The sequence below is a fragment of the Cataglyphis hispanica genome, chromosome 8 (assembly GCF_021464435.1).
Source record: "Cataglyphis hispanica isolate Lineage 1 chromosome 8, ULB_Chis1_1.0, whole genome shotgun sequence".
NCBI lineage: Eukaryota > Metazoa > Arthropoda > Insecta > Hymenoptera > Formicidae > Cataglyphis > Cataglyphis hispanica.
This window is the reverse complement of record NC_065961.1, coordinates 4,578,585-4,591,120: the sequence shown is the minus strand read 5'-3', so window position 1 is coordinate 4,591,120 and position 12,536 is coordinate 4,578,585. Positions and strand designations below refer to the sequence as shown.

Genomic DNA, 12,536 nt, shown 5'->3' with positions numbered 1-12,536 from the left:
CGCCCTTTTCTAGTATTACTTGCTGAAAGAGAGAAATAAAGATTTTATAATATTATATATAATTCTACACGAATATTAATAATATTAATATTCTATAAATTTCCACGTTTCGCCTGCTCCAATTCGATAGCTTCAAACAATGCTTGGAAGTTGCCAGCGCCAAAACCCTGAAACGGAGTAATAATACAATAAATTTTGAATTATTTAAATATTATCGAATTTCTTTCAAATATAGATATTATTACAAAAGTTTTACAAATTTAGGAACGTAAAATATTAGATGCTTTATATATCTTTTTCGATACATACATTATGATTGCGCCTCTGTATGACTTCTATGAACAGCGTCGGCCGGTCTTGCATATTTTTCGTGAATATTTGTAGAAGATAGCCGTTCTCGTCGTAATCGATTAATATCTTCAATTTCTGCAAAGCGATAACGCGCGCAATGGAATTAATAAAACACATTGCAACTTAATGTATCAGTTTCAGTCCACTATTAATAAAAGTACCTGCAGTATATCCAAGTCTTCAACGATTTTCGTGCTACTGGTTTTCAGACGATTTTTAAGCATTTCGTAATAACTATCAGGCACGTTGAGAAACTCCATTCCTCTGGCGCGCAGATTCGTTATCTGCAAAATGAAGTGATAAGCTGCGTATGAGCGACATATCTTTATAGAAAATATCTTAATTCAGTAAAGAAAAAAAATCTATTATTAGTAAAAATTTATTATTATTAATAAAATTATATATATATATATATATATATATATATATATATATATATAAATCACAATAAAAAAAAATTCTTTTAAAATTACTTTATTATATATGGCTATATTCTGACTTCTAGTATAGAAAATCTATAATTCACATTACATATATTACAGATTTTCTATACTGGCAGTATATATGTAAACATAGCTCGCATAATTTCATCTCGCCTATGCGTGTTATTCACAAAACGCGGATTTTTTTTAAATGCTATAATTATTTACTGCTGTAATAATATCGCTCGTGTTGAGAGCTATGTGTTGTACGCCGGCGCCACCGTAGTATTCGACGTACTCCTGGATTTGGGAGCGTTTTTTTCCGGGAGCGGGCTCATTGATCGGCATCTTTACCGTCTCCTCCCAATTTGTCATTACAATAGATCGCAGTGCAGAATATTCCGTGTGCAGCTGTGTGTCGTCCACCGACCAGAATCTGTGAAACTGCAAACACTCTTCGTACCTAAAGAAGAAAGTTTTTATTATTTAATTTAATATTTTATTTTTAGCTAAACAAGATATTTTTTATAATTTTTGATTTTTGATGAAAGATATTTTTCTATTTTTTGAAAGGATCTTAAAGGATTTACACGATTTTCATGAAATCTAGAAAATTTTATCACAAATCTTACGCATTCTATCATACATTCTATAGTATATTATTTTATTATATTAATATATTTTAATGCTCACTATTATTAAAATAAAAAAGATTTTATGTTGGGTTATGACTTCTTGTTAGCATAAATGTGTTCACACACATTCAAAAGTAGAAACATTTGCATACCATTTCGCAATGGGTTCCATCTGTTTGTCGGGCTGATTACCCACCACATGGTCCACAAAATTCAAATGTATCTGTGGCCTATGATTATTGATAGAAATGTATCAATATAATTTAAAAAATAAAAATGTTCATCATATTTTATAAATATGTTACGTTTGTATATTGCAAAGATTACTCCAAGGATATATCGCAAATATCTTGCATGTAATAAAAGAGATATTTTTTGAAATTTTGTTTTATGTGAACTATATATATTATTATTAAAATAATTCTGGAATCTTTTATAAAGTGATATAATTCTAGTTTCATTTCTATTCCGGATTTTGCGCTTTTGTATACGTACAATTGTTTGAGAAGAACATCTTCCGATGCCCTCACAAATCCCGGCAGAAAAAAGCCTCTGTACTTTGTCCTGTCGATGAGCGTATGAAGCGTGTCTCCGTACTGCAATAAAAATAATAAATCAAACAATATCTAGAAAACGCTTGTAGTTATTTAATAGAAAAAATATTACGCATGTTTTTTTAACACTTACGGTTCTAATAGTAATCATTCTCACGGTGCCGTATTCGTCACTCTCCTCCCATATATCGCGCACTATTTTGGCACCTTTCCCTTTGGCTACCTACACAACATTAATTGATAAGACGATTAAAAGAGAGAGAAAGTATATAAAGTATGCTAAAAATGATTGTAACAATAATTTTGTTTGATAAGATTAAAGCGACTTTTTTTTTATTTACTTCTCGATTTTTTCTAATTCCAGAAAGAAGTATTTTGTCTTACAATATGAAAATTCTGTTCAGAGGAAATTTTATTTTAATCTTTCTTTTACCTTCACGATCGTGTCAATGTCTTCGACGCTGAACGCCACATCCCGCACGCCATCCCCATGTCGGGAAAGATGTTTCGACATTTCTTCATTGTTAGGCTCGTACGGAGACTCGAATACGAATATGATCTACAAATACGATTTGAGTGATTAGAAGATTCTATGCGCCGGAAGAGATTAACGTTTTGAACGGAATACTTGTCCCTTAAATAAGTCATAAATCATTAAAATAAGGTAAACCTGTTGAATGCTAAAATTATGCTGTATTTTTTTCTATTTGCATTTAAAGTTACTCACCTTATTCTGTTTCACGACATGCGCGGCTGTTTGTCTGGAACCAGTTTCCAAGCCACGATATCCCAACGGCTCAAATCCCATCCTGCATCGATAGAAACTGGCGGCCTGTAAGCAATGGACAATTTGTACGTATAATCTATTGTGTAAGCATAATCAATATGATTATTACAATCTATTTTATACGAGATTTTTTTCAGTATTTTTCAATATTTTTTCTTGATATGTGAAAAATATTGTAGAGATGGATCGATGGCAAGAAAATAATAGGAAAAAGTTCGTATATAAGTATTCGTACGTTTAGTATGATCTAGATGAAATTTAAAAGGAGGGAGATGTAACTTGAGAAAAAATTTTATTCAATGTACATTTATATGAAATTTTGTTATATTTTCGGAATCTGAATCTCTCTCTTCTTATAGCATATACTTATATATATCAAGATATGTTTTATAAATGAGAATCTACCTGTTTTGCATTTCCGACCCAGAATTTTATATGGTCGAAATTGAGGAACTTTCCTCCAACGGGCTGAAAAAGACAGATCTCGTGTCACATAACAGAATGTAATTTCAAAAGTAATATTCTCTTGTAATGGATGACGCTTACCTGAGGACCTTTATCGGTGTAGGTAGTCTGGAAATAAATGCAAAAGATGTGAACATAATATAAATATTTAACAAATTTTATTTTAGCGATTTTAGAAAAAAAGATATAAATTTTTTTCTTTAAAGTATATCATAGAATAGAGGATCAGAAATGTTTATCTCTTTGTATAAGTACATAATTATTATAAAATTACATATATCAGACAACAAAATTGTATATTTTATTATTTATTTAATTACAATAATTAGTAGTAAGTAAAATTGGAAAAAGTAATTCTTTCAGATGGGCGATGATCTTACCATAATATCTTCTTGAAATCGAGGAAAACGGTAAAAAGAATCTCCTGATGATGACAGTGATTCTGTGATTATCACGGGCCGCATATCGAGTCCCGCTTTAAATATCTGGCCTACGGACGAACGGCAGAACCTGCGTTGTCACGCGATTGGTCCATGATGGAGGCTTGTTTATGCCAGGTTCTTTGCGGTCTATAAATCAGATCAGTGACGATATAGCAGGTTTTTTTTTTTTAATTAAGTGTGTCGTAAAACTGCGACGCACACTCGAATGACATTCGTGCGTACCAAGTGGGCTCGCCTTCCTAATGATGCTGATCATAGTTTTCCGATTAAGAATCGTAAAACATGTAAACAGGTTCTTTGAAAGTCTAATAGTATTGCGTCGTTGCATATGAATAATGAAAGTTTCATTTTTATGAAACGCCCTTATAAAATCTTTTGACTAATCAAATGTTAGTAGAAATATATCCCGATTTTAGTAAAATAATTCAGGATTTTTTAAGTAGTTTTTATGGTAAATTATGGAAACGGAAAAAGAGAAGAATGAAATTTAAATATTACATTATAACTGTGAAGATGAATATATAAAACAGATTGAAGCATTGATTTGCTGTACGTTTACATAAAAAAATGCTAAAATGTATTTCTTTTTAAATTCGATATCGTCTGCTTCGAAGAATTTAAAGAAAAATATAAATTCCATAGTTAATACTTGTTACCTTCAGCATATTAAAATAATTTTCGAGCGATATATATTTCTCTACATATTTATATGCCGTCTGACGTTAGAATGCAGTCTTTCCGTGTACACACCTAATGCATTTATGCATTTGTACTACATAATATTAGATCGGAATATTTCTTTTCTGCTGTTTACGTTATAAATTCCAATGATGTTATATTAGCATGATGATTATGGTAAATATAGTGCTTATGCCATAAATGTTAAAATTTGCATCTAGAAAAATTTTGCGCGTTTAATATTACACAAATTAAATTATAAACATAAAATATATAAATAACAATTATAATGCTATATTTTTTTCAAATTTACGTATTTATGAATCTTATGCATCATATTACATATATGTAAATACAATTTTTTTATAAATTTAAATTATAATATATATATATATATATATATATATATATATATATATATATATATATATACACGTATTATACAATATATAGAATTCAATATAACTTTACTAATATATATATTAGTAATGTCAAACTAATAACATTATTGTACGAAGGATCATAGGATGAGATGGAAAATATAATTTTAGGAAAAAGACTTGAAAAATGATGAATCGCTTTATTACAGTTTTCCTTTCTTCAATAAAAGACAGACAAGGAAAACTATCAAATATAAAGATAAGATCATTGTAGAATGCGTGGTGACGCAATGCGATTTGCAACTGCTCGCTAAAAATGCAATATATTAACATAACATTTAAACTGCAATATAAAAATTTGGACATAGCATATTATTCACGTATCGTTGTTATTAAAAACTCGTTTCGCGGATGATTATTGCGCGAGATCATCAATTTTTATCTAAATATCGCGAGACGAAAACGGATTTAACATCAAAACGACGATAACATCATCGTTAAAAAAAAAAACCAAAAAAAAAAAAAAAATGCATAAAATATTCTTACATTACAATTTACAATTGACAGTGCCAATTCAGACGATTCTGACGAATTTTATAAATATCACTATTATTTCTTTTTTTTTCTACCTATAAAAGCAGTTCGGGTGATTATAAATACTGGACGCAGCGTGTTAATTGAATACTGACCTCCGTCTTCCTCCTCTCGCGAATATATTTTCAACTTTATTTTCGCTCTAGCAAAACTGGACTCTTATCGGTTAAAGTGCAAATAACTTAATGGCTTATTATACGTACAGATATATACAATGAATCAATTATATATAAGATGTTCGAGAATTGATGAACAATGAAGATATATACATATTTCTTGCGAAGTAAAATTTGGAATTGAATCGTTTAATAATATACTATTATTTATATTTATTTCTAAAACTCTTTAGTCTGAGACTCGAGAAATTTTTGTTTTTTAATGATTTATAGAACTATTAAAATCTCTCAGAATACATATTTGTTAATAAATAAAATAAAATAAATAAAATAAAATATTAAAAACTGCTTTCCAGTTTTAAAGGCAATAACTCTGTATATCTATACTTTCCGTCGATTCTAAGACATCTTATATACAATAACATATATAATACAAATAACATTTGCTATGATATCTGCACAATTAATGAGATGGTAAAATAGAAATTGGATGATCAACAATTATTATATACTTATTATCGTAGAAAATTTCTCGACTGCAATGTGATAAGCTAACGCCAGACTGCGCGTATTCGCAATTTGTGATTCGTGAACAGTATGAAGAAATATGATTAGTCGATTTTGGCAAATCTTCCATCTATATTATTCACGAATTATAAATGAATCACGAATACACGCATAGTCTAACGCTAACTATAGGAATACTATAGATACATTTCAGCGATATAAAAAAAAAATCTCTTCGATTATTCCCTCCTTCTCATAACCAATTTTCTTGGAATTTTATATTCGATACATTGGAAAATCACAGATTATACAAAAATATTAGTAGAAAAATGTTCAGCATATCCTGTTAAAATATTATCTCACCTTGATTTAACTGACGGAATGTCTTCGATTCTTTTTGCTTTGTACAGAATACGAACTGGATTCGAACTCATCGTTTTCTGTGCAGAGGACAAATAAGCGAAATTGTAAACGCGTGTATGTGTGTTACTTTTTTCAGTTTCTCTAAAAAGGGGAAGCCATGTACGTTTTTGGATTTATAGTAGCACAATTCCATGATCTCTTTCTAATCGGCGTCTTGCTTTAAGTGCTACGATTCCCATCAGATCCGCCGGGGTCGGAAGAACCGCAAAAGCGCTTGGTGCCACCGCTTGCTGGTAAAATACTTCTATTCCTCCAGATTGGTTACCGTAAACCACCATGTCCTCCGTTCTGTTAGATAAAGATATATTTTTTAATCACGGAGCATTTCATGATTACATTATAGCAAATACAATCTTCTTCCTCTACGATCATAGACTTTTTTAATATGTTCACTTGCTACCGAACATTATATATATGAATTTTTTAATTTTTTACTTATAAATTTATTATCGCAAAAGAAATATTCCGTACAACCTTATTAAAAGACTTTCGTTTTATAAGAACATTTAACACAACTGGAATTGATCCATGAACCGAAAAAAAGATGAAATAAAAAATGAGTATGTCTTGAAAATCTAAGATAAATTAAATAATATAAAATAATTAAATTTTTATTAAATCTATTTTTATTCGTAAAAATATAATATGTGATTACCTGACGATGATGTCCGTCAAATTGCTCGCTTGCGTAAATCTGTTATGGAGGCAAGATACAATGTCTAACTCAGTAACGCCCCAAAGTCCGGAACGTTGCACCGTATCCCATTGCGGGTCTACATTTAGAATACTGTACAGTTCCTTGTTTTCTGTTGACGGCATTGGTTCAAGACACTGTTGCAATCGCGACTCGAGCTTACCCAACGTGCTCACGCAGGTATGCCACTATGTCAAACGATTTATTATTTTTGCAATCATATCTTTATATAATATCGATGTAAGTGAGAGAACATTTGAAGCGCGTTTGTTTTTCATATTATTTTATTATTTTTTATTATAAATTTTATTTCTATTAAGTTATTATTTATTAAAAGCATTCTTTTCACATATTCTCATTTTCATTGCTTTACTTTTTAAGAAAGTGCCAATTTAGGTTTTGATCGCTAAATCTAATAAGTTTCGTAATATGCGCAATTTTCACTTACCAGAGCATGTATCAAATCCGGATTATTCGCAGTACCATTTTCCATCAGCAGCACCAACACCATATTTTGATAGCCACAGAGAAAAAGCTCAGTCTTCTCGAGGCAGACGGCAGGATCGTCCTTGTTGACCCAGTCTTCGTCCAGCTCGTCCTCGCCCTCGCTGGCCTCCTTCTCAACTGATTCCAGCTTCTGTCTCATCAATTGATTCATCGTCGTTGTTGTAGCGATAGTTGTGGTTGCGCCACCGGAGAATCCGGAGAGATCACGAAATTCGCTCGGCGTTGTATCGCGACTGCAAAAGCCGCTGGTTCGTTCGTCTGCCAGCAAGCTCAGCTTCGACATCAGTGGTGTTAATTGTAGACCATCGAGCTTTCGTCTCTGCGGGAAATCATACGAGTTGCCGCCACATTCCGATGTCGATCTTCGCCGATCGTCACCGTCTTGTACTTCGGCGACAACGTTAAGCGGCTTCAGCGGTAGACTCATCGATCTTTTGTATGTCTCCTGTTTGCTTTTATCGTAGCCAGATTTGCGTTCTAAACATTTACATTTGAAACAAATATGTTTGAATTATTAATTATGTTGAAAATTTTTACTCAACGTATCTTTTATTATCTTTTATGATTTCTTCGAAATACTTTACTTACTCTGCAATTAAAACACATACCTTCGTCAGCATCTCTTGTGATCGAGCTCGAACTACTATTTATCGATAATTTCGCGCTCAAATCGCTCGATAAATTCTTTGATTGTAGATTGTCGCCATTGCAACGCCCATGAATACCATTGCTGTCTTCACCGTCATCACGCAGCTCCTCACAATGCGAAGCGATATATTGCTCGTATAATGATTGCGATACCGGGAGACCGTCACATCGGAAAACAGGATAACAGGGATCAGTGATAGTACGCGAGTATCGTTTATCACTTCCGGTGAGTTTCCGCAGAGGTGAATTCGGATCATCGGGTGAAGCTTCACTAAACTTGGACAATCTATTATAGTAATAAAATTTAATAAAAGAAGAAAATAAATAGTAAAAGATGTATATGACATTCAGACTATTATTTAATTACATTTTGTCCAGTTCCGGTCGATAAGGAATACTATTCAAGCGCGGTTTAACTGATGACGTCAGATCCGGCAGGCTCACACTCTTCCGGTCGGGATCCTTTCTCTTCATCCATTTTTTCTTCGAGGTAGCGTTTCTCAGTTTATTCAAACGTTTGCATCTGTTATACAATCAAAATTGAATTATTATATAAAAATTTCTGTTCTAAAAATATAAATTTCTAAAGATGGTATAGAAATAGACATGTACCTGAGCGCTTCTTTGACGACGTCAGGAATATCATCGTCATCGTTGCTTTTCGACGAGGTTCGATGTTCGTCAGTCTCGCCTCCGCTCTCGGACGAGCAGATAAGCATAGCATTTCCGTGTAACACTCGGTCTATATCCTTTAACGGCGTCGCGCAGACACTGGGCGTAAGCGGATTGACAACGGTACCACTAATCTTAGGACGCTCTGGTTTACTCTCCTGCTTGCGTCTGATCGGCGACACATGATTGATCGCGAGTGGAACCGACGACACATATTGCAGCGCTGGCGGATAATTTGTGGAGTCTAGTTCACCTTCCTCGGGAACGGTGAATATCCGCGAAGTATCGCGCTTCATGGCGGACATGGTGAGAGGCTCCTTAAAGCTGCTCTTAGACACATTCTGAAAACTCATTGAATTGAACATTCATACAGTGACGATTACATCGCTTCAATAAAAAAAATCATTGTATCCAATTAAATTTTAGACATTGTCTTACTATTGCATCTACTTACCTTTCTCTGCAATATCTTCTTAGTCACAGTGTCCAGACATGAATTGTAATATCGTTCATTATTCGCCTCTTGCATCAGTTTTGCAAACTGCTTTCGTTCTATGTACACTTGTAACAATTGAACACCGATCGGTAAATGAAATTCTGTAGATATCCTTTCCGCGGGAGCCTTTAAAAAAATTTTCTTTTTTTGTTTCTTGCAAACACAAATGATCAAGTTCGTTAATAATAAAAGCTAATATGCGCAAAATTATCATTCTATTTGATCAATTATATTTACATTCAGATAAATTTAATTAATTAATAAATAAAATACCTTTATCCTATAAGGATCAGTTATAACAATTTGTTTTGTTAAGTCTGCTCCTAGTTGTGTAGAGACTATCCTGAAAAAAAAATATAAATAAAATAAATTAAAGAAGATGAGGCAAATAATTAACAATTAACAATGGGCAATATCTTACATAATAATAATTAACATTATTATTTGAAAACTATATCTGTGCAAATACAATTTAATTTATATAAATGTATGTTGTTTCATTACTTGTTATTGTAGAATAATGCTCCTCCTAAAACTCCGTTTATCTCTTGATAATGCTGCAACATTTGCATGCCTTCCAGAAATATGTTACTAGCACTCTGTGAGAAACACAATATATATATATATATATATATATATATATATATATATATATATAAATTTATACTTATATTTATGTTCACACTTCTATATTCTATATCACATCCACTTTATATCGCCTGCACTAACCTTTGGAAGTTTAATTACAGGAATACTTGAAAATAGATTGGCACTGTGTTGAAGAATTGGCAGATAAGTCTCAAACATTTGATACAACTTCTCAGTAAATCTATTGCGATCATTGTTGAGGGATTCTAGTATCTTTACGAGATCACAGTGGAAAAACTTCAACAATGATTCCAAAATGTCAGCACGTCTTTCGAGTATCCAATCATGTATATTTCTGTCAGTCCCCACTGCCTAAAGCAAACCAGCATAATTTATAAATATAAGAAAGGAACAGATTTTTTAATAGAAATTTATTATTCTGTAGCAACATGTACTCACCAGCACATACTGCCCAAATTTCTTCAACACAAATTTTCCACCTTGCAATGTGATAGAGCGTGGTGCTGAAAACGATGTTGCCAAGAAATGGTATACGCCCATTAACTGTCCTGCTAAAGCCAATCTTTGTGTGAGTGATACCCAAGCCGGATGAAAATACATGACTGCTTCAGCAGGGTCATCCTCTTCTTTACAACACTTTGCAGTGTCGTAAATAAATACTATCATCATCTCTCTGGAAAAAAAATAAATTATTTTTAATTCTATAACAAATACTTATTTGTTATTTTAAAAAGAAAATAATATAAAATATAAGATAATTAAAATATCTAATACAGAATCTAATATAGAGGATAAATTTCTAAATATTATAAACATTATAAAATATTATAAACAATGATATATGAACAAACTTTCTTTTAATAAAGCAAAATAAAAAGGTTTGAATGTAATAAATTATGAATTATATTATTACATAACTCTCAGAGAAAGACTAGCTTACTTTCTGTTTCTGATTGCAAAATTTGTGCTGCTTATCCAAACTTAATCTATCTAAATACTTTGACAGTGACTGTATCTTAAAGTCTTTCATTGTAACAAAATTGCTTAGCATAAACACAGAGATTTTATAGAGTTCCGTAGAATGTTTCAGTTTTAGCACATGACTGAGTGATTCATTTATAAGTGAATCAATTAGACGGTATCAGTAACCAATACAATATATTGAAGCAGAGATAAGATTAAGCTACAAGTAGCAAGTATATGTCATAGAGAATTTGATTGCTTGGCAAGTCAGTAGCTTGCTCGAAGCGAATCTGAACTTGACCACTGGAGAAGCGCATTCCAGTAATAGCTTGCATCAAGACAATCTTGTCTCTAAGACATCCTTTTTCGCGAAGATCTAAGAAGAATCATTATACGCAGTTGCACGTAATTACTGGATCAAAAAAAAAAAAGTAAACAGAGCGTTATCGCTACATGTGCCTTCTACCGACAGTGTGAGTGTCACGTATTGCGTAGATGTATGTATATTCTAATTAGCTAAACTGTCAATTACGTGATCATACTTCGCCATCGTGATTATTAATCGCTGTCGCGTTGCAAAGCACGTAGTTGTCTCTCCGACCGGTCTCTTGCTGTCAAGTCTCCCGCTAATTCTTCTGTCAAACCGTTCGTTGGATCATTAACGTGATCCTTGGCATTTATTTGCCGTTCTGTAAAAATATCTCGTGGAAGTACACCTTCTTCGCTTTGTCCACCAGCAAGAAAAGCCGCGTGCCATTTTCTTTTTTTTTTTTCAATCGCCACGAACGATCACACGACGCGAAGCCGCTCCTCTCTCGCTGCCATACCGATATTGATCTCTTGGCGCAATTTGTATGCGTATGTACGTGTACGTGTGTGTACATATATATATATTAATATATATCGCGAGAGATGCATTCGCGCAATATCTCTATTCTTCTTCATCTTCTATATATTATCATTCTATATATCATCTTCTATATATTCTATATATTATTTTCCAAATATTCGTAATATAAAATGCTCTTATTAAAACGTAGCCTTTTATTTATCAACAAATATGTATTCTGAGAAATTTTAGTAGTTCTATAAATCATATATATTAAAAAACAAAAGTTTTTCGAGAATCAGAATAAAGAGCTTCAGAAATAAAGATAAATAAAGATAATGCTATATTTTATTAAATGATTCAATTCCAAGTTTTACTTTGCAAGAAAAAAATAAATAAATACATATATATATATATATATATATATATATATATATATATATATATATATATGTCTGGCAACTTTTGACACATCCGAAGTGTGAAGGGGAAGAAGATTGGGTCAAACTAAAAAGAAAAGTTATGTATCATTTTTCTCTATAAAGAAGTTATTGAGTAAAGGCTGGCCAATATAATTTATATTTCGGATGTATCAAAAGTTGCTGGACACCTTATGTGTGTGTGTGTGTGTGTGTGTATGTATACATATATATATATATATATATATATATATATATATATATATATATATATTATAATTTATTAATTATATATACTTACACAAAAATATATGCTTCTTAAATTTCACTATATCTTTAAAGAA

At 31.9% G+C, this 12,536-nt stretch overlaps 2 protein-coding genes across 3 annotated transcripts; both read right to left on the bottom strand.

Moving 5' to 3' along the window:
- Window positions 1–22: 22 nt before the first annotated feature.
- LOC126851479 (4-hydroxyphenylpyruvate dioxygenase) lies at window positions 23–3,742 on the bottom strand. The gene is made up of 12 exons (XM_050595514.1): window positions 3,595–3,742; window positions 3,296–3,322; window positions 3,155–3,217; window positions 2,690–2,794; window positions 2,396–2,521; window positions 2,096–2,185; window positions 1,904–2,004; window positions 1,561–1,638; window positions 1,002–1,236; window positions 513–635; window positions 310–426; window positions 23–167 (listed from the first exon to the last, which is right to left on the bottom strand). The coding sequence occupies exons 1-12, from the start codon at window positions 3,676–3,678 to the stop codon at window positions 93–95; spliced, it is 1,224 nt and encodes a 407-aa protein (XP_050451471.1). The 5' UTR covers window positions 3,679–3,742; the 3' UTR covers window positions 23–92.
- A 1,158-nt stretch (window positions 3,743–4,900) lies between these two features.
- LOC126851459 (uncharacterized) lies at window positions 4,901–11,766 on the bottom strand. Of its 2 annotated transcripts, none has more exons than XM_050595465.1 (12): window positions 11,487–11,766; window positions 10,420–10,654; window positions 10,102–10,332; window positions 9,877–9,971; window positions 9,646–9,715; window positions 9,331–9,498; window positions 8,817–9,217; window positions 8,572–8,727; window positions 8,165–8,490; window positions 7,498–8,033; window positions 7,011–7,237; window positions 4,901–6,643 (listed from the first exon to the last, which is right to left on the bottom strand). In XM_050595465.1, exons 1-12 carry the CDS (start codon window positions 11,492–11,494, stop codon window positions 6,469–6,471), a joined length of 2,628 nt encoding a protein of 875 aa, XP_050451422.1. In that variant the 5' UTR covers window positions 11,495–11,766; the 3' UTR covers window positions 4,901–6,468. The 2 variants fall into 2 exon arrangements, with proteins under 2 accessions (XP_050451422.1, XP_050451423.1); XM_050595466.1 differs by lacking the exon at window positions 11,487–11,766 and adding an exon at window positions 10,922–11,065.
- Window positions 11,767–12,536: the final 770 nt, after the last annotated feature.